The sequence below is a fragment of the Caloenas nicobarica genome, chromosome 4 (genome assembly GCF_036013445.1).
Source record: "Caloenas nicobarica isolate bCalNic1 chromosome 4, bCalNic1.hap1, whole genome shotgun sequence".
In the NCBI taxonomy this organism is placed as follows: Eukaryota; Metazoa; Chordata; class Aves; order Columbiformes; family Columbidae; genus Caloenas; species Caloenas nicobarica.
In genome coordinates this window covers 39,385,622-39,407,470 of record NC_088248.1, presented here as the reverse complement: position 1 = coordinate 39,407,470, position 21,849 = coordinate 39,385,622, and the positions used below count along the sequence as shown (strand labels likewise).

At 38.3% G+C, this 21,849-nt stretch overlaps 1 protein-coding gene across 7 annotated transcripts in view; it reads right to left on the bottom strand.

Moving 5' to 3' along the window:
* Positions 1-21,849, bottom strand: part of CLCN3 (chloride voltage-gated channel 3) — a 71,617-nt gene that overhangs the window by 39,832 nt on the left and 9,936 nt on the right. For 4 of the 7 annotated variants that reach the window (XR_010606095.1, XM_065633346.1, XM_065633349.1 and 1 more), the window contains exon 2: positions 15,917-16,092. The exons of 1 other annotated variant lie outside the window; for it this stretch is intronic. Coding sequence is in view for 5 of the 6 variants with exons in the window: in XM_065633346.1 (XP_065489418.1) it covers positions 15,917-16,076 (160 nt within the window). In the remaining variant the exon portion in view is untranslated. Of the gene's footprint in view, positions 1-484; positions 698-15,916; positions 16,093-21,849 lie in introns of those variants that run through there. 2 more of the 7 variants (XM_065633347.1, XM_065633350.1) reach the window with 1 other exon arrangement.

The window sequence follows — 21,849 nt, the reverse complement described above, 5'->3', positions numbered from 1 at the left end:
ATTACAATTGCATAGCTTTCCCTCCATATATCAAAGACATCAACAAAGAATCAAGACTAAAAGCATGTAGGGAAACTTCAAAGCTAGACACTGTTCCTATCCAAGTTAGTGAAAGGCATGAAAACAGCCTCTTGCCAATTTAGTCATGGTCAGTCACAAACACATTTTTTGGTGTTTTTTTTCTTTTTGCACGCGCGATTATTATATTGATTTAAAAAAGAGAGAAAGCCAAGACTGCCACATATCGAAGATGGAGTCCCAAGCCGATGAGATGTGCAGCAGGACTAATCTGCCCACAGAGAAAACAGTCACTGACAGCACAGGAACCAGCCAGAACTGAATTCTCCTCCTACAAAAGGCATGAGGCTGGCAAAACAAAGCAATGCGATGATTAACAAGTCTTTAGCCCTCTGCTTCAAAGCCGAACAGCAGTCTCACACATCCAGATATGCAAACAAGTAACTCAAACGTGAAGCCGGCATACCTCGCTTATGCAGCTCCCTGAGCGGAATGCCGTCTTCTCCCCCCCCATCGTAGGGCAGATACGGATCAGAAGGGGCATCCATGGATGTGACGAACCCGAGGCCCGTGTGCCGGCTCAGAAGGGCCGCGGCATTTCTCACACAAGGGCGGCCGCGGGGGACGCTGCCATGTTTGACCAGGATCCGGCCTGCGCACCGCGGCTGCCGCTGCCGCCTCGGCGCAGGAGCCGGGCTCTGCCCGCCGCTGATGTCAGCGCGGGGCGGCCGCAGCCGCTGCCGGGGGCTGGGCGGGCGGCGGGCGCGGCTCGGCGGGGCGGCCCCGCTACCTGCGCCTCCCGCCGCGGGGGACGCTGCCGCCACGCACCGCAGCGCTCGCGGTTGCGGGCTGTTTCATCTGCGCAGGAAAACGAAGCCACGTATTTAGCCGCTGACAGGAAGAAGAGGAAAAAGGCCCGTTTGCAACTTAGGGCAGAGGTGCCCCCGAGCGGGCGCGCAGGGCTGCGGCCCGCTCCGCCAGCACCGCCCCGTCCTGCGGCTCCAGCGTCGTGGCGACAGACAGACAAACGAGGGCAGAAGTTCATTTGCTGCCAAAACTGCCAGCCTTTTCAACAAGGGGTTACGCGCTCAGTTAAAAAGGCAAACGTGCATTTCGGCGAATGAAACTGAAGAAAGATACTCGAACTAATTTTATTTCCCAACTGGAGCCACACCGGCATGGACTTTTTAAACAGCTACCATCACATTTTATTTGGAAGGGACATGAAAGATCAAAGTTCATGTATTACCCCTGGTGGGGGGAAAGCCTGTCTCCCAGTAATTTTATTTACTCTTTTCAAACATCAAAATTACTACCACTGAGGAAGAACAAGAGAAGCTGCTGTCCTGTTTTCAGCTGGGACAAAGTTAATTTTCTTCCCAGTAGCTGCTATAGGACTGTGGTTTAGATTTAGTATGAAAAGAATGTTGATAATACACTGGTGTTTCAGTTATTGCTAAGTAGTTGCATGGTAGTCAAGGACTTTTCAGCTTCTCAGACCCTGCCAGATGCACAAGGAGCTAGGAGGGGGCACAGCCAGGACAGCTGATCCCAACTGCCCAAAGGGATATTCCACACCGTATGGTGTCATGCTCAGTGTATATTTGGGGGGAAGAGAATGGAGGGGACATCCAGAGTGATGGCCTTTGTCTTCACAGGTAACCTTAACATGTGACAGAGCCCAGCTGTCCTGGAGACAGCTGAACACCTGCCTGCCCATGGGAAGTAGTGAATGAATCCCTTGTTTCGCTTTGCTTGCATGTACAGCTTCTGCTTTACTTATTGAACTGCCTTGATCTCAACCCACAAGTTTTCTCACTTTTACTTTTCTGACTCTCTCCCCCATCCCACCTAGGGGGAGTGAGCGAATGGCTGCATGGTACTTAGTTGCCAGCTGGGGTTAAACCACAACACATGCTAGAAGCCAAGCACTGCTCCACAGCGTGAGCTTGCCTCACTTTCACCGCCACCATCCCATTCACATTGTAGAACTTTCAATTCTACAGACGTGAATGTCCGATATGAACATATGCACTCCAAAACATTTACACAAGAATTAATTACATCTCTAACTAGAATGGTCTGGTATCTCCATTTTTTTTGGTGGTAATTGTTCTGGTATTATAACCACATAATATCCATATTCATATTAAAAAGTTTTGGGGGGAGCAAATGTAATAAACACAAGTCCATACTTTGCATTACTCTACACATTGATAAAATGCTCTAAGTCTCTTATAAGTCACAGACACAAAATAAGCAACAACCCACATGAATGCTATGCAAGGCATTCATGTGATACATCAAACAGTGACTGTTACAGCTTTGTCAAAGCCCAAGCACTTCAAATAACTGGTATCTAAAGACAGGAAATCTTGAACTGACTACATAATTGCTTGCTTTTGAAACAGATATTATTATATATTGTATCCATATATTAATTTATGTTTACTGTATGATCTTGTACTGGTCCTATCTTGCAATTACTGATAAGAATTTTTTTTTTGACATGAGATTTCCATAGTTAGTTCACTTGTAATGAAAGATGAAGATGTACATATTTTTTACTTTTTTCTCTCTAGCACGTAATATAAAATTATTGTTCCATGATATATTATTCTCAGTCATTTTAAGTGTTCTGCTTCAGTAAAATGTGTCATACATTAACTACACTAAAGTTGCAGAGATTCATTTTTGTCAAACTACATAACAGTAAAAAATGCTCCCAAGAGCTGAAAATGGATATGCTAGTTAGACATACTGCCTCAGTATAACACTGTACTATATCTCGTACGTGTGTGTATACACACAAACACATGATGTAACTGAGGGGTCCCAGTGAAATTACCAAGACTTTGAATGCTTAGTGAAGTTGAGAACAATGCATGCCTGCAGCACCACGGCCCGGCTTCAGTTTCATTCACACAGGACATAAGGAACAAAATTAATTTTATTATGTATGCTTTTTCACCTCTGAAAGTGTGACAGACATACAACTATTTTAGTTTTCAAATGCATTGGTTTCTTAGATAATTTTCCAAGTATGTTCTTAAGGAAGTTATTTCTTTTATAAGCCAATGTCAGTGTTACAACCTGTGTACTGTAAATGATCTTTTTGAGCACAGCGTAGGACAAGGAAATATTAAATTAACTTTACAGACCTGTCCAAATATTAAATCTTTAAAATATGGCCCCAATACAAATGTTGAGAAAATGCTGCTCTCTCTGTAGATGGAAAAACAAATGAGAATGAAGGGGGAAAAAAAGATAATATAGTCTTTAAGGTTTTAAAATATATTTTGATATCTTATCTCTAAGACAAAGGGAACCCTTGAGCCACAGATAGTCAGTTTTAAAATACTGGTGTCTTCTACCGAGTTAAAACAGACATCTGCATTTGCTGTCATCTATACAATGAAATGCTTTCTGAAGAGTGGCCTCCTACAATCACCTTTTCAACAAGAGCAACTGAATCTTTACGATCTTGAATATCCAAAAGTGGTGTGACTTTCAGAGCTGTTATGCATTCTCACCATTTATTTTTGACTGTTGAAAAATAAACTGAAGCACCTCTGACCTTCAAATTATTCACATTACTTCTCCGTTAAGTAAAAGTAAACCAGAAATCCCCGAGCATTCTCAACTCTTTACCTCAACAGCACCTGGAAAGAGTCTGTAATCTTATTGCAAGGCTCTAAATAAAAAGTTATTCACAGCAGGAAGAAATACAACAACAATTTTTGTAACCTGAAGAAAGAATTATTACAGAATTAACTGTTAGTACATTTATTTTATGTTGATAATAGAAGACTCCATATTTGATAGAATATGAAATAAAGGATATAAAGGACTTAACACAGTCTGGAATATCATCGCTAGTTTAAGAGTTTAATGTGGTTACCAAAGGCCTGGAATGTCTCAGAACAGGTAATAAAAATCAGTCATAGCAAATAAATGGCTAATTTGTTGGCCTAAACTTGTTCACTGTACTAGGGCACATGCAAAAATTTCTACACATTTCTAATATTTAGTCCAAGCTCAAAAAGATAAAGGGTATAACTAGTTGGAGAGCATTTCTCATAAACTTTAGATAATGACTGAAAATAGATAGCACCAAGTTTGCAGCATAAATCAGATACAACTTCTTACTTGCTACATAGTATTTCAAGTCTACCTAATTTTAATTGCATCAGCTCTACCAAGGTCACTTGTAGACTGGCTGCCAAATACAGTCCTTTCTTTGTCTACTCTTAAAAAGCAGAACAGTCATTTTCCCTTCTCAATTACCAACAGCTTGTGTTCTCATTGTTCATAACCACTACCACTGTGTGTACTCCCTTTCCTATAATACAATGAAAAGTGTGAGTTTTTTAAGCAAGAGAAAGATACTATGCATGCTAACCTGACCAAGTTAAGCCAGTCTTTTTTAATATCTAAAAGCCTACAATCTCATCTTTCCAAATTACTCTTTTTCTACCTGGTTTGAAATAGTGTCTGACTGGTGATTTTATATTCAGAACTGAATGTCAGTTATTTCTGTTGTGAAGTTCAACAAATTCCAACATTGTAGTTAGTGAAATAGTGTCTCTAGCTAAGTACGTACTTGGGGCATTAGGGAGTACACAATATTATAAACACTTGTTGCAAGGCCTAAACTTAGTTTTACAATAGCCTTATTTTTCAATGACTGAGAACCCTTTAAAATGGGCACACAGAACAGTTTATATGTAAACAGCAGGTTAGTACAGCAGCTTCCTTTCAAGATTTCATCACAGTAATTACAGACTAAGGCCTCAATCCCAGAAATCCTCCATCCCAAGTAACTTCACACATCTGAGTGCTCCCATTGTTCTCAGCTGGCACATGCTGTGGTTAACCCTCCCTTAGATGCATTTATCTTTGCAGAAAAGGGTTCCAAGTCCATTGTTCTAGATATATCACAATGTATATGGGTGACACACATTTAATGAATACTGAGAATGAAGAAAGATACTTTAATCCTCCCTCCACACCTTTTCCCTTTTAGGGAGAGAGAAGAAACACGTTAAAGATAAAGTAGCTGAAAATACAAGAACCAGTGAGAGGTTAGACAAATCAGATGCACCCAGGTAAAGGTGTTTTGTGGTGACAAAATAAGGCCAGTGAAAAGAAGAGCAGTACCACAGAGGCATGACAGCCTGCTTACCAGAGGTTGGATGGAGGACCTTAATTCCAAAGCACTACTCCACCATTTCATATTAAAAGGTAAACTAGGCTAAAGGGAGACAACCAAACATCTTGTTATATATAAACCAAACATAATCTCTCCATTCCCTCAAATAATTGGTTTATTTTAGTGATAAAATATGTAATTTCACTGCACCAGATAATGAAAATTAAAAATCGTGTCTTTTATAAAACTCCAAATGTAAGACTGAGGAAGCTGAATGATTTCATTAAAGTAAAAAGAGATGCCAAAAATATGTCTGATAATGACAAAAGTTAGTGTGATTGATGCAGTACATTTTGGTGACTCTTCACTGTCATTTTCTTTCCTATTATTATTCAAAACTAAAGCTTCTCCTTCAGCAGCGCTAGAAGGTAATTTTCTCTTGAAAATGCTACATAACAGAGCACTCCTCAAAACTGCTGCCATCTCCAACCATTTAACTCATACACATCCTAAACTGAAAGTTGGGCATGAAAGCATCCATTTACAACAGGGTGCCCCCCAAAAATACACAAAATGTCTCAAAACCTACTGTGTCTCGTTTCTCTTCCTTCCATTCCTTTTCTTTCCAGCTGCCAGGTCTAATCCCTCTACCAGCTTGACTTCTTATACTTAATATGCTTCGGTTTACTGATCTTGCAGCCCCTTCAGTCTAACTTTTGTTCATTCTGCATAGAATCATACAGCTTTCTCATCTGGGTCACACAGAGCCAGCAGTGAGGATACTAAAGAAAATAAGACAATGAAAGAAGGACAAACACCCTTCTCTCAGTTCTGGTACCCAGACATAGTCCAGAATGAAATAACTCAAAGATGTGATTAAAAAAAAGAAAAATAAGAAAAAATAAATTTCAGTTAGTTCAGTTATTCATAGCTTCAAATTAATACACAGTAAAAATATATTATAATAATCTTAAATTATAGAGTCCCAAACTTCATTCATTCATTTATCAGCATTATATGGAACTCTGTGCTTGATCACAGCGCTGGCAGCAAAAGGCTCCCAGCTCTGTATCAAGCTATATGCAGAAGACTCCATTAAGGTGTTTCCACTGCCACCTCATCAAAAACCTCACTGAGCCAGATAGACAACAATATGAAAAATTTTAGATCAAATGTAAAAGCAGAAGAAAAATTTATAACATGCTGTTGAGTAGTCCAAGGCAGATGGGGTTTAAACAAAACAGGAGTCAAAAAGCCCAGAGGAATGTGCTTAGCAGTGATACACAGTAAGATTTCCTCTACTTGTGTTTTATTATACAAAAAAACCCCCAGCTTCTTAATCACAGGGTTTGGTGTTATTTTTTTTCAAAATCATTTGTTTCCCACAAATTAGTTACTTAATTTTGCTTGCAATCATTTCACCCATCACTTGATTCCAGGATCTAGCCTAATAAGCTTGTGTCTTCACTGGCCAACCACAGGTTCCTCAATTATGCTTCTACAGTATTGTGTAACTTCCAATGGTGCTTTTATTCACTGTCCAGACACGGAAGACAGTAATTTAAGACAAACCCAGCCAGCAAACAGAATGCCGTAGAACAGGTCATATAGCTACAAGCACATTGTGTAATCAATTTTGAGACTGGCTTCCCCCCAGGGTAGCTGAACCTTCACTGCGAATCAGTGAAATATGAGTAAAGGTTCCCGACTGCCATGTAAAACCTTATGACAGGAAAAGAAAAAGAGAGACAGAAAAAAGGGGAAATAATGAAATCATGATGCAACATTACCAAAATAAACTGGAAAAAACCCACGTGTTTGGTCCCTAAAGACTGCTTTGACATCTTGGCCCAAAACACTTAAGGCAAGACTATTCTCTTTAATTATCTTTTCCCTTCTTTCTGTCCATCATACTTCTTCATCTATAACCAAACAACACTGGAAGAAAATCCTTTACATCAAAAAACTACATATAGCTATCAGCTGTGAGAAGTGGGGTTGTTTTTTTTTTTTTAATTGGTCAGCTTTATACTGACATTAAAAATATCTAATTTTACTGTACTAATAATGCAAGAAGGACTTTGAAAGAAAAGCAGACTATTTTCTGCAAACAAGTTGCTTTCTCTGATTCTTTAAGTACCTCTTAACTACTTTCTATCATTTTTCTGTTCTTTTACAGGGTAGGCTTTTCCTAAGAAAAAGTCCTACTGCATTTTCACCTTTGCATATGTGTCCTTTCCTCACACTCCAATATGCTAAAACCGTAATTATAACTCATCAACAAAAAGATTTTGCATTCTTAGTAGGAAGCAATCCTGGCTTACTTAGCAGCTTTCCTAAACTTTACTTCTCCCTTTTCCAGGATTAGCCCAAGTTCTGCTACCAAGATCATTTGGTTTTCCTCTTACATAAATGCATTTAAGGAAACAGGCTTTATCTGCTAGATTGCCGTTATTCGGTTTTAGGGTTATTTTTGGACACTATTTCCAACTTACACTTCAAAGTATGTGCTGGGGATGAAATTACAGCACCAGTATGTATTCCTCCCTAGATATGCCATATATATTAAGCTTACTTCTTGTCTTCAAGGATATTACATCTTCTCCATACATACACAAACTGTGTGAACATAGTGCCAACAGCAATTTTGCATGTTATTAATATATAATGCTCTTCTATGCCAGGCATATTTGAATTCCATGAAACTATGAGCTCAAAACTTAGTAGTGGTCAAAATAAGACTTGCTACTTCATGACATGCTATTTCCATGACATGCCAAATGCTGTGTGAAGTTCTGATCCCTCCCATAAGTTACAGATATCAGAAAAGGTTCAGAAAGGGGCACTAAAAAGGATTCAAAGCATGGGGTAGCTGCAAGGTCCAACTGAGCAAACCAGAAGTCCTTAACCTGGAAAAGAGACAACTGAGGGAAAGAAATAAGCAGCAATGGAAATAAAATTCTCACCATCTCTTCTAATGAAAGAGCTCTTAAGATAGTTATTGGTTTGCAGGATCAAGACAACAACAAATGACAAGGGCAAGGACAAGAAGAAATTTTTGTTAATGAGTATATGTTGTATGCAAGTATAGCAAAACATAAACAGTTTGATACCTCCTACTAGTGATTAACAAATTTACCTACTCACTGATTTGCTGTAATTAAACTACTGCTTTGATGCAGTTTTTTTTGATGGAAAACTTGGCTTTTTAAACCATGATTCTTTCCTTTCTCCTCTGAGAAGCCTTCCACAGCCACAGCACCATGCTATCCATGTGCTAACCATCATTAGTTTCTACCTGCATATGGCCAATGCATGACAGGCCTTATCAGAGTACGTGTATTGGGCAAGACAACCAAGTCACCCTGGTTTCAAGTCACCCTGTCCTAGTTTCATAGCAAACCTTTTTGTACCAACAGCAGTTTCATTTCAATAAGCTCATAATAACCCCTAAAGCCCTATGTATCAGCAGGAAGAGTTTTCACAGCTGCAAATATCAACAACAACAAAAAAAAGAGCTTGAACATTTATGCTGTAGAAGGGTGAGTGACAAGGAAGTCCATGTGTCAGTCCATGTGTCAGTCCATGCTACTGCATAGGCCAGTGTTAGCCTAGGCAAGACTGGCAGTTATAGCTGTTCTCAGCAATATTTATATCTGGATTTAGGTTCAAAATAAAGAAAGTGGTCCTTCACATAAAGCGTAGCTAAGCTGTTAGAGCTTGCCAAAGGATGGTGTGGGTGCTAAAGACCATGGAAAAGGAATCCACTGATGAGGACTAAAACTCTAAAAACCACCACTCAGCTGAGAGAGGCCTTCAGCCATTGAAAACCGCTCTACAAGTACTCAGATGAACTTCCATAGGCACTAACTTTTGACCCCTGTCAGAGACAGGATGCTGAGCTTGGTGGATTTGTGGTTTCACCCAGCAAAGCTGTTATTGCATTTCAGGAACATCACAACATCCTCTTCCAGAAGAACATTTCTGTTCAGTCTGAGTAGATGAAAAGCTTTTACTTTAAAATGTATTTCTTCGCTGGTAAGCAAGAATATCCTCAAAGGTAGAAAGCAAGAGTGCAGCCTGACATCAATTTGGTTAAAATCCTATCTGCCTCCTTTGGCTGACTTGAGAGAATAAATCAAAGGCTAAATGAATAAATGAAATATTATTATTAATGTTGTGATGACAATTATTTATTTAGTACTTGAAGACTTTATGGCCATATTAGACTATTGCACACTTCAGACTCTTGTTTCTACATACCTACATATCTGCCATCACATTTCCTCAGCTTTCATTCCTTCTCCTTACACTATCCATAAAGCATGCCTGGGAGGAGGACACACATCTGATAGCACTATACCAGGCTGTCAAGTCAGAAATAACTGCCTCAGCAGCATCTGTTAACAAAGCCAGTGTGCTGTGAGCACTTCGGCAGAGCTGCAGAAGGAAAACAAGATTATATAATATCTGAAAGACGGAAAGAATGAATTACTAGTATTATGATTCATCTTCTTCCAGCGTAACAGGCTAGAAACGCATATGCTTGTGTGTTTTGGAAGATGATGAAACCTAATTTTGTAAATACAACTTTGGCAAGAAAGACTGGCAAGATTATTCAAGGACTGTAGGGAGGGTTAAGTTCTAAAACCAACACAATTCTCATATCCTATAAACAAGTCTTCAAAGAACTGACCTTGGCATCTGTGAAAAATTAATTACTAGAACTTTACATACACACTGCCATAATTTCCATCCCTTAGGAAGTCTCACGCCACACCAATCCAATTCTAAAGGCACAAACTAATACTGTAAACACTGTTACAGGCTGTTCAACTAAAATAACATCAAGTGAATTTTCATTTTGGACAATAATTACGTTAAAAACAAAACAAAAAATGGATCAGAGTTCAGGAAAATCACTCTCACAATAAACAGGTAAGATGCAAAAGAAATTTCAAACACCTGCAACTCATTCAATAATGACATCCAATAACTAAAGAGAAAACATTTTTTCACCTTAACCTAAGAATCATCCAGTCAATTTTTTCATTTTCTGCCAGAAGTTTGAAATCCTTGAAGGAAGAGCTTTGTTAATTACCCCAGTTATCCATGTAAACATAATGTATAACAACCTGTGTTCCAGATAGATGGACAAAATTACCTTCATGCATTACTAATAAAAAAAAAAGAAACATTGTTCTGTACTGTCAGATATCTTGTGTTCACCTGCATTAGTAGCATGGAGCACAGGCAAGATGTCTGCAGCTCTAACTACAATCCAAGAGAAAAAAGTGAATGATAAGCAGTTACTGACAATTTAACTACTCAAAATAAACTAGCTGTGCCTCATGCTTGCTGTTGTGATCACAGCAAGTCATCTCATGCTTCAATTTGTATGGCATCATTTGAAAGCAAATATATTCCCTCCTTAAGAAGAACAATGAGCCCTTTAAGGCAAATATTGCTAACTTGGAAAATAGTTTGTATGTAACTTAGGAAAGAGATATGTCAAACTGTCATAGGGACTGTTCAGTCATGTCAGTTTTATACCACATTCATGGAAAACACAAACAATGCCAACAGTGCAAAATGACTTTGAAGAGCCTTCTTTATATCAGCCATGGACAAGAGGAAGTACCTGTTAATGCAATTTCCCCGCATAAAGAATATAACAGGAACTGAAGTTCTTCACGCAGGAAATAAGTTATTTTATTCTTTTCTTTGCATTCTTTCTTTTCTCTATGAACTGCGATATTTAAATACAAACAAGCAAACATGTGAAAGGACGTTCACGAGTTGTTGGAAAACATAATTATGTCTAGATCTTGCTTGAACAATTAACCTCTGATGTGGTATGAATTTCTGGATTGTATAGAAGAACCTGCACTTGCTGAAAATTACATTCTCTTCCTCAAATATGCCATAATATTAGATCACTATGTCATATTTTTGATGTTGGTCTTTAGGGTGCTGAAAATTAATCATTTTAGTCTCACTTTAGGCGAACGACTCCAACTCATGGGTAAGGACGGTCTAGGAGAGCTGCAGTGTTTTACACCATGACCCGCTGGCATATTCTTTTTTTCGGTGGTGCTGCTATCACTGTGGGGAGATAGTAGCGGCTGTAGCAGCAGCTTTTGAATTACCAGTTTACAGGTTGTCATATTAAGGTTAACTTTTGCCAATTTTCTGTTAACACCATATGCCAGACTGTAAACTGTCTCCACACTGAAGTCACAATATAAGCAACCAAGCTCCTTCAACTGCAGCAGGAAACACTATAGCTATTAAAAAGAACACGAAGCTCATTCAGGACTCAGACTCCCACAGACAGATCAAAGTACCTTGAGACATAAACACCAGTGAGATCATTTGTTTGCAAACCATTTTTCCTGCAAATAAGGTTTAATCATCTGATTTCAGTCAGTGCCTTGAAAAATTTGCAGTCTGACAACATTACACAAATCTACCTCCTGCTGAGCTTGCCCTGCACTTAAATAAAAAAAAAAAAAGTGAAAACTGATGCAGTCCCCTCTTACATCATATAAACAACCCTCAATTCTGAGTAAAATTATGGAGACCTCTCAGTTTCACCTTGCTAGCTGGCTAACCCCGGGTCATAAAAGGTGAAAGTTTGAACTTTGGAAGAGACTTGTTATACCCTTCAAACCCAGCCAGTAGCCAGGAATTATCTCTCTCTCAAACTTCAGAGACAGGCAAGGCAAGGCAAGCCAATGTTGACAGAAAAAGAATGGATCAGACATTTCATCTGCTCATTCACATTCCCCAGTTAAAATATGAATCTGATAATACATTTCAATTCAGGAGATTTCACTTCTGTTCAGAAATAATTATTTTTTTCCCCTATTAAAGTGATGGAAAACTATGAACTATTCTGTGTAACTTTTTTTAAACTGAACAGTATAGATCTCCTCCTATAATATTTAAACCAGTATATATTAGCTTGTATGACTTCATTATTAAAGAATGTATAGCTTCTCAATGGTAAGTATAATGTGTTTAAACGGACCTCGCAAGAAACAGAGCATACAGTCTAAAAATAAATACAGATAAGTCATCATGAAAATGATCTCCACAGATCGCATCCATGGAAGTACATTACATGTACAAGTGTTAGTTAAGACATCCTCCCTACAAAGAGGCAGATACTTCTGTTATCAGTATAATGTCACCGTAATTCTCATTACACAGCAGTTCATCAAGGAAAAACATTAACTTCAGAACTACAAAGAGATTAGTTTTGATAAGCAACAAAAACAAGTTTTGACCCAAGCTGACAGGCAGTATACCTTTTAGGCAGGGTTTTGGTGCAAGCCATCCAAGCCTCCACATGCATAGCAATTTAATTATTTAGCATGTTAAAACATACTACGCTAAAAGAATTTACAATTTCACGACACCTACTTGTTTTCCATAATGCTATCACTAAAAGTCTGAAATTTATGCAAAGAAAACAGCCTACTGGGGAGCATAACAGACATATGATATACTACATATATGCTATAATTACTATACATATATATTTATATAATACTACATATTCACAGTTTCTGTATTCTTCTCAGATGACACAGTGAAGGATTAGGTAATATACATGCTCTCAGATGGTGTTAAAGAGAAACAAGATCATTGTACTGCATTGTTTTTAACATAATGGTTAATCCTCCATGTGGAAATATACAAAACCACCCAAATTGCAAATCAGAGGTGACACTAAAAAGGCAAATGTCTATCAACCATATATTAAAGACACCTAACATTCTAGCTGATAAGACTTTCTGAAGACAGGTTCCAGTTAACATACACTTATTTAGTGCCATATAATATAAAAGATTTTCCCACATAAGTACTATGTATCACTAGTATTCTTTCCCAATATCATCCAATTTCCACATGCTTTCAACAGAAGGCATATTCACCATTGAATAATAGCCTCAATGGCTTTGTACATCCCAGTTAAGTGCTTAAGTATGAGTGGTAATGTGAATGGCAGTACTGTGCAGGCTTTATAGAATTGCTATTCTCGACAGCCAAGGGATTTATCAAGCCTACTGAAATGAGCAGACTTCTTCCATTAACTTACTGCCCTCTGAATGAGGGGGAAAGACTACAATTACTTTAGAAATTCCATATTGTTAGCTTTTTATCTGCATAATACTTGTGTAGTTTATGGTTCAATTTTCATTAGCCAAAAAAAGGAGAAAAAAAAAAATTTCTTGATCGTTCATCTTCTCCTCACTGCATGGTCTTGATTTTTAAAACTTTGTAATTTTATATTTCATTAAATAAACTGCACAATTATGATGAACACTCTATTGTCCGTGGCAACTTATCCAGATTGGATAAGTTCATGTCTGTGCTCATTTGTAGTCCAAGCTTACATTCTGCAGCCACGCAGCTTTCAATTTTAACTACTTTATTTCCACAATCACTTTGAGTAAAGATACATTATTGGCATTTTGTTCATGTTGCTAAGACACCAAGCTCATAAATTCTTCCAGCCCTACAGACCTACAACAGAAACTATATGTTTAAATAAGGCTCCCAATTTTGGCAGGGTTCACCAGCTAAAGTACAGAGCTAGATCTAAGGCCTCTGCATTCACATCATGCTCTGGAGGGCCTGCAGTGTGGAGAAGCAAGGGATCTTCCAGCTCCTGGAATGGTCCAGCCCTTCCTCAGGAGGTGGGATAGATTCTGTGTGGTGAATTCAGCTGTACTTAGACTCAGTGAAAAAGAAAAAATGTAAGGATAACAGTTTTTAAATAACAACAACACAAAACAAACAAACCAAACAGTTGATGCTAAGTAACAGAGGACTACAAAAAAGGGCACATGCAGTCCAGCAAAAGAGTGCTTGTTTGGTCTTGTCAATGAGATTTGCTGAATTAAAAACACACAAGAAAAAACACCTTACACATTTGGAGACCTAAGGAACAAGAAACGCAAATGTTCACCTCCTGCATGTGTGTTTATTTATAACTTCTTTGGAAGTATGTTCTTACCACCTGGAAATGAAAATTTACACCAGATGCTGATCTACTGCTATTTGCTATGATTTACTGTGCAAGAAAATACTTTGCATGCATTGAGGCACATAAATCACTATTCACTTAAATAATAGTGGTTATTATCATTGCTGCTTCTTACCAAGTGACCAGAATTGTGGCAAGCAGACACACCATTAGCAAAAAATTCAACTCCAGGAAAGAAAATACATTAGTATTTATGTTCTAATGCACATTCTAATACTTCAGCATTACGAGAGAGGGGCTGTGGGCATGTGCAGCAATTAGCATTGCCTTTGACAGCGCAAACAAAACCACCACCTCATCTGTTTAAACTCAATTTATGGATCTAATTTCACAACAAGTAAGATGCAGAATACTGGCTCTGTAAACCACTTCTTTTACTGCAAACTTATTTCTCTATAAAGCTTGAAGTGATGGTGAGGATTTATACAAACAATAACCAGAGTAGCTTCAGACTTTCAGTGCAGGTTGCAAATATTATGTTGGACAAGCGAGGCACTCATTTTATTAAAAGTGCCAGATATTCAGAAAAAAATATTACACATGGAAGCCAGCTGTTCACTTAATAATTTCCTAACTATCAAGTGCTTCACTTCATCAAGTTGGTGTTCTCTAAGTAATTTTGCAGAAGGAATCTTCATGTAGATTGAAGGTGTCCTGGCTCTTGATACCTGTATTGGTATAAAAGTTAAATAACTGCATATTCAAGACAGATGTAATTAAATAGAAGGAATACAGATGAGAAGGATGCTTACAACGATATAACACAACTATCTAGTAAAATGCCAGCATCCAATTGCTAAGTGTGGCAAAGGAAAAATGCATGAAGGAAGAGACTCTGCAGGGACAGAAGACAACTAAATGTTAACGGGGGAGGAAAGGATGGTAAAAAAAAAAATCCATGAGACTGAGTTTGATTTTAAACTAAGAGGAAGTGACAAGAGTATATATTTAATCAAGTTAACCATCTTAAGAAGAAATTACTTTCTTTCCCTTCTTCTGTTCCCTCTTTGACCATTGCTAAGAGAATGTTAACACTTTCACTCCATTAACTGCTTTTAAAATTAAAAAAAAAAAAGAGGGAGGAAGAGCTTTCTAGTTCTTTCTTCTTTGTATTACTTCAGTGCTTTTCTCAGTGCTCACAATAACAAACTTTCTTTGCAACATTTCACCTAGTCAAAAGTTAAAATCATATGGTGTTTTCTGTTGCTTCTAACACCTCTACTTATAAGGTTTCTACCTCTATGAATCAAGCAGAAACAGATTTATCTCTAGCAGTAATGATTTAAAAGAGACTGTTAATTTCTGCCCCAAAGAAATATCGAAGACAGTAGGACTTCCAAAATCCTGCTGCAGCAAAGACCAGGTAGCTGCACAATAGCCATCCTTCCGCTACTTGACAGCAAACTTGTCATTTGCCAGAAATAAGTTAATATCTGCCTGGTATGAGAAGTCATCCCATACAATGTAACTGTTGGGCAAGCACACAGAAAAACATCCAGCCACTTTCAGGTTCAAAGGACCCCTCTGAAGGGCAGATTAACTAAAGAGAAACATTCATTAGTTATGAAAAAAGGTTGGTTTTGTTTATTAAACAAACCCCCACAGAAAACCCCAAAACAAAAAAACCCCACAAAACCAGAAAAATACAACACCGAGAAACTTTTAAGTGGAAATTAACATTAACTTACCAATTGATGCATCACCATCCAAGAGATTGTCATCTTCAGAGGTCTGAAAGTCCATAATTACACCTGCTCCATCTAAAAGCTCCTCATCGCTGCTTGCGCTAGTTATACTGTTGTAGCTGTTTCGATAGTAGCCTCTATGAAACAGCTGCTCAGACTCCATTTAGCTGCTTTATAACCTATACAAAGATAATGAATTATTTTCTATTTGAATATGCACGAAAGACTGAGAAGTTTACATCAAATAAAACAAAATAACTATATTTCATGCTCTGGGGAAAAAATACTAAGGTCACAATACTATAAATTACAAAACATGCAGCATATATACATATAATTTTATATATAGAACATTTTACACACATCTGTAGTGATTTTTAACTGGATGATGCTTCCTCATCCCCTTCCTTGGCCTCTCCTTAGTTCCATGTTATCGTCATGAAAGTATTTCACTTTCAGTACAGGTGGTTGGAATGTGCATGCCCCATGCGTAAGCATGTGCATTGCACCATGGAGCTGGTGCAAAATCCAGCCAACGTTAAGGTTAAAAAAATGAATTTCTTTAGTCATGGTGTCTTTGTACTATGTCTGCTTGGAGTGAAACAGATGGCAGGCTAAAGTTGTAGCCCCTTGAACATAACTATTCATATTCTTTTGCACAGAAGAGCAAAAATATAAAAGTAGAAAACAGCCCAAAATCTTCACGTCCACATAAAGCTTTCAAAACCCGTACCTACTTGCCTTTTATTTGGTTCTTATTTTACTTTTAAACGCAATGAGGTGTCAGCAACACCTGCTTTTGTGCACTAACACATTAGGTTTTCACAGACTCAGGCCAAGTCCTCCTTTGCCTTGTAGAGTTAAATCCACAGAAATAACTTTGTGACTGGGGTGTGAGGGAGGACGTGAGCAGACCTTGGTTCCACGCTCTTCTTTGTCCAAAGAAAATCTTGTGTTTGTCATTTCTCAAAGATCATAATTCCTTATTAACATACAACAGTTCAATATACATTTTTTCAGTAATAAGAAACCTCTCATTCCCTCCAAGCAAAGGAGTTGTCCCCCCAAACCACCTCCAAATCTTCTCCTTACACCCTTTTTCCTCTGCTAATCTCCAAATTCTGTAACCATTCACTGTAACTGCTACAAGGCTATATGCACTGTAAACATCAGCCAGCTGGCAGCAATAAAAACAGATAACAGGACTTCCAATTCGGATCCCTCTCCTCTAGCCAGCTGTCGAGCCTTGTGAGGTACCGCCAAAGTGGCTGGCCAGTATCAAGAGTTACTAGCAGAGGTCAGACAGACATCCTTCCCATATTGGCAGACTCAATCTTCTAAATAAGTTACCTAGAGGAAGGGGTGAAAAACAAATCAACAAGGTTTGCTGGGTAGCTGCAGGTGGAACTCTCAGCACTGTGCGGCCAAGTGATAACACGAGATAAGGCTCTATACAGATAAATGTGAATTGCATCACGTGGTAAGGGGGCACCAGAACCAACCCAACTTACTTTACAAAGCAGTGGGCTCTCACCCAACTACTATCATTCACAAATAAAGTTACAAGAGTGAGCTCAGCATGCAATAACAATCCCCAAATTAATCTGATACAAGAATTATCAGTTAAGAGAGAGAACTTCATTAAGAGCACAGTGATGATGGACTACAAAACAGCTTTCCTTCTACAGGGCAACAAAATGGATCGGGACTCTTCAGTCTGGAAAAGATGTCATGTAGAAGCCAACGCAACCTATGTCAGCAGAATCACAAGGGCATGAAGAAAGTGAAGGGTATCCACTGTTTTTCAATAGTCCCTGCATGTCATAATGAAAGAGGTCAGGTGACAATCAGAGAATAAAGAGCTGATTCTTCACACTGCATGTAGGGAAGTGGTGGAATTCTTTGCTACTTTGCAGAAGTAGGCAATGGTTCATAAAGTAGCCTCACAAATTCACAGAAGAAAAAAAGAACATCAAAAGCTATTAAAGATGACACCTCTGGTGGAAATGCTAGAGGCTAGGAAAGCATTCTGAAGATGTGCATATGCCTATTCTGTTCTTACACTCCTCCCTAGAGATATGTTATCAGGCAAGACAGATCCCTTTGGCTTTACTCATTCTCATTTCCTTAAAAAATTATTTAGAATATTTACAATTTGAAACATACTCTCTCTTCAAAGAAATTTCTTCCATTCATCTTCATGTGATAATTTTGCTTGATCTTCTACCATTTTACAGCCACAGAAAAAAGTTTCCTAATGGACAGCCAAAAAAATTTTATAGTGCCATATCATTAAACGTATCCTCTTAGAAAATACAGTTGCTTATATCTGGAAACAATAAAAGCATCTCCATTTTTTCCCCAAATAAATCAGATCACAATTTACAATTTATTCAGAAGCTATACTTGAAACTGTTCAAGTGATACTAAGTTTTCAAACACAGTAATTTTTGGCATTCCCAATAAAATGGTACCTACAAAGAAAATGCACCAAAAAAAAAGTCTGATCACAAACAGCCTGACTATTTCATTATTATGCTCACAGAAAGTCCTGTTAATACCTCTCTGCCAGTGCCAGCTGGGTACCATCATAAACGGAAGCCGCACAGCACAGCTGAAATGAGACACTGGGACTTCCTAGAAGTGTTTCCACTCATTGCATCATTCATCATCATCTTCCACCTGCCACATGCACCAAAAATTATATTCTAGGTTCTCATCTGTCAATTGGCCTCCTGTTTGAGTGAAATCTTTGTTACTACTTTTACATTCATCTGAGTTTTCCTACATTCAGACGAGGTTTGCAAGTAAACAGAAAACTCTCCTGCCTTGTCCATAAAAGTAGCCCTAGAAGACAAAAAGCACAGGACACAAACCCCTCCCTGCAGCACGTTGTAAATTTTAGTCTATTGTGTTCTCTTCCTGTTGTATATCCGACTTTTTTAATAGTTAATTTTTTTCAGTTATGTAGTAATCTTTATTACAAAGGAGAAAACAATTAAGAAGCAAGAGAAAGACCACCTTTTAGTTAGCAGTCACCAAGAGTTGCTTGTCAATACACCAAAACAAACGAGGCAGCAAATCTAGACCCCAAAAGTACTACTAGTTCTATGTAAAGCCCAGGCCTCCAAGCTCAAAATTCAAACTGCACCAAGGACTCCTGAAGATCCTCAGTGTGCAAAAGTGAGAATACATATTTTGTAAACCACAGGCAGAAACACAACTAGTAAAGGCAATTACTTGAGCTCGTAGGGAATTGATCTGATAGTGTTAACACACACAAATTAAGGAGACAGGAGTAGTGAATTCTGTTATTAACATTTTTTTTGTTATGTTTGATGCATACTGAAGGCATGGCTAAAACCTGCTTAATCTTTTAATTATTGTACCAAGTTTGAAAGCCACATAAAGATTTTTGATCTAATAAAGACATTTTCCTGCAATGGCCTCAGCAGAAATATTTATTACAGTACGAAGCTGAAAAACTGTAAATGTCTCTTTAAAAAATATATATAATTTTCTTTATATTAAATTCCACAGCTTCAGTTAATCTTACTACACACCTGCTATTCAGAATAAGATAAATAACTCTCCCTTTGGATATCTTTTTAATCACTGTAGAGAAATGTCAGAACAGTGGATTACAGAATTAAATCTTCCAATAACTGATAAAAAGCTTTCAGCCTGGTCTACAATGCAAGGGAAAGTTTAATCAACTAGTAACTGACAAACAACCCCAACAGACTCACCAGAGCCAGACCAAGTATACTGCAAAGAAACCCCGCACCATCTCTGCACAAACGCCTCATGCCAACTCCTTTGGCACATACACACCCACGGTTACACCATAGTCATGATTCTACTGGCCGCCCCTTCTTGTTTTGAAACACTGTATGTCCCCTGCCTTAGAAGTACCACTTTTGACAGACCTCTCCAACAATCAAGCAAAAGTAGTAAGACCAAAACCATTCATTACAAGGACCCTAATCAAGATTCTTAAGAACTGTACATTAGTTCTCTGCATTCAAAGAGAGTCAACTACACCAACTGCTTTGTATCTGACACTGTGTTACAGATCCTGCCTTATGCAGGGAATAAGAGCATGAGAATGCTAACTGTGCAATAAGCTTCACATGGGACTAAAATTTTACTTCTTGGGAGCACATCAGTCACTAATTTGTCTACCACTATCCACAATTCATGGGGGGGAAGGACAGCTTAGGTCAACATAACAACAAATCTCTTTGTGAATCTTTAAGGAAAGGGTTTGTTTAACAAAGTAGGATACAAAGTTAGGGATGAGCTATCTTGAGCTGCATTAAACTTTCAATACAAGTTAAGAGTGTATGCTTATGTAACTTTAAAATAGTGTTAGCAAGTAAGAGATCTGACTCGCTTGAGTGAAGGAAACTGAGTGATCTGGACACCGTGAGCAGACTCCTCCTTGGAAACAGATCGCTGGGAATAGCAAGGAATAGCCAGAAAAACGTTGTGGGTTTTTGGTTTTGGTTTGGTTTGTTGTTGTTGTTGTTGTTTTCCTCTCTCTCACTCTACAACAGACAGAACAAGCACCATGCCTAACCCAGCCTGGTGCTGATTATCCTTTGTGGATACTGGAAGAGTGCACTCAAACAAGAGAGCCTGCACAAATGCTTACGGAGTTGTGAAGAGAGAACGAACCAGCCACCTTGCCATTTTATAATGTCAGATTCATTCCACAGATTCCCTGCCCTATCCAAATGGGCACTAGAAGGCAAGTGGGGAAAGACGGATATTACTCAAGAGAAACTGCAAACAGGGAAGAAAGGTACTGGCTGAATGCTAGCCAAAACAAACAATCTGAAAAAGCAAACAAACAATCCTACACCAGAGTTCCCAAAACCACTAGTTACAGTAAATATTTAAGTAATAAACTTTTTTCCAACCTAGACTACTGTAAAAATCCAAGAGCTATTACAAAGGACTGAGAACATTACAGATATTTCATTTAACTTATTTCTATAAAGCATCACAGTTTTGATCCAGAGGCCAGTCCAGATACCTCAGAAAGCAGACTCGAAAATGCTTCAGATCACCTTCGGAAAAAAGAAAGTGAAGTAATGCACTGTAAGAATAAAATAAAGTAGAAACAAAATTCTAAGCAATATTCATGGAGCTTTTGGAACAGGTAAGGAATTTGACTCAACACACACACCCAAGTCTTCTATGAAATACTGTAAAGCAATAAAGGTGCAACTAACCTGTCACGTTTCCATTACTAAGGTATTTCCAGGGTGACCTGACCCATCAAAATTCTACAAAGCAGGTTAACATAGAAGCCTCTGATGCTAAAAAAAATTAAACAACCGCCAAAAAACCTCAGCAAAACAAAAACACCAACAAAAAGCCTTAACAAAACCAAAGAACAGGCAGTTAAAGCAGGATGTCTTACCTGTTATGAGAAGAAGAAAGTAAAAAGCAGGTATATCAAATTGTGAAAGATCTAAGTAAATACAGTGCAGGCAGGACTACACTAGTATAGGAGAACAGCACAGAAACAGTTACATTAGTAGTAGAAAAAGGATGTAAGGGTATTGCAGTTTTCTGCACAGTCTAGTACCTCAGGCACTTTTCTACTCAAACATCAGATGTCCTGCTTATCTTCCAAGCTCTACAAATAAAAGGTCAAGCAGAGAAGTCAGAGTCAGCTGAGGGAACCACTTTCAACTCAGAGAAGCGTCCCTGGAGAAGACAGAGTAGGACAGTTAGAAGTCTGATTTACAGGACATTTGTTGTCAGGCGATCTGAGTAATCTGTAAATCTCTGCTATGTGCTCTGCTGTCCCATGAAAACACTTTTCTTTATCTCAAAGGGGTGGCAGGAAACAAAGGCATCTTAAGTTTGCTGTTTCTTAAAAGTACTCTTCCAGATTCCAAGCCTGATTTAGTGGAGCAGGG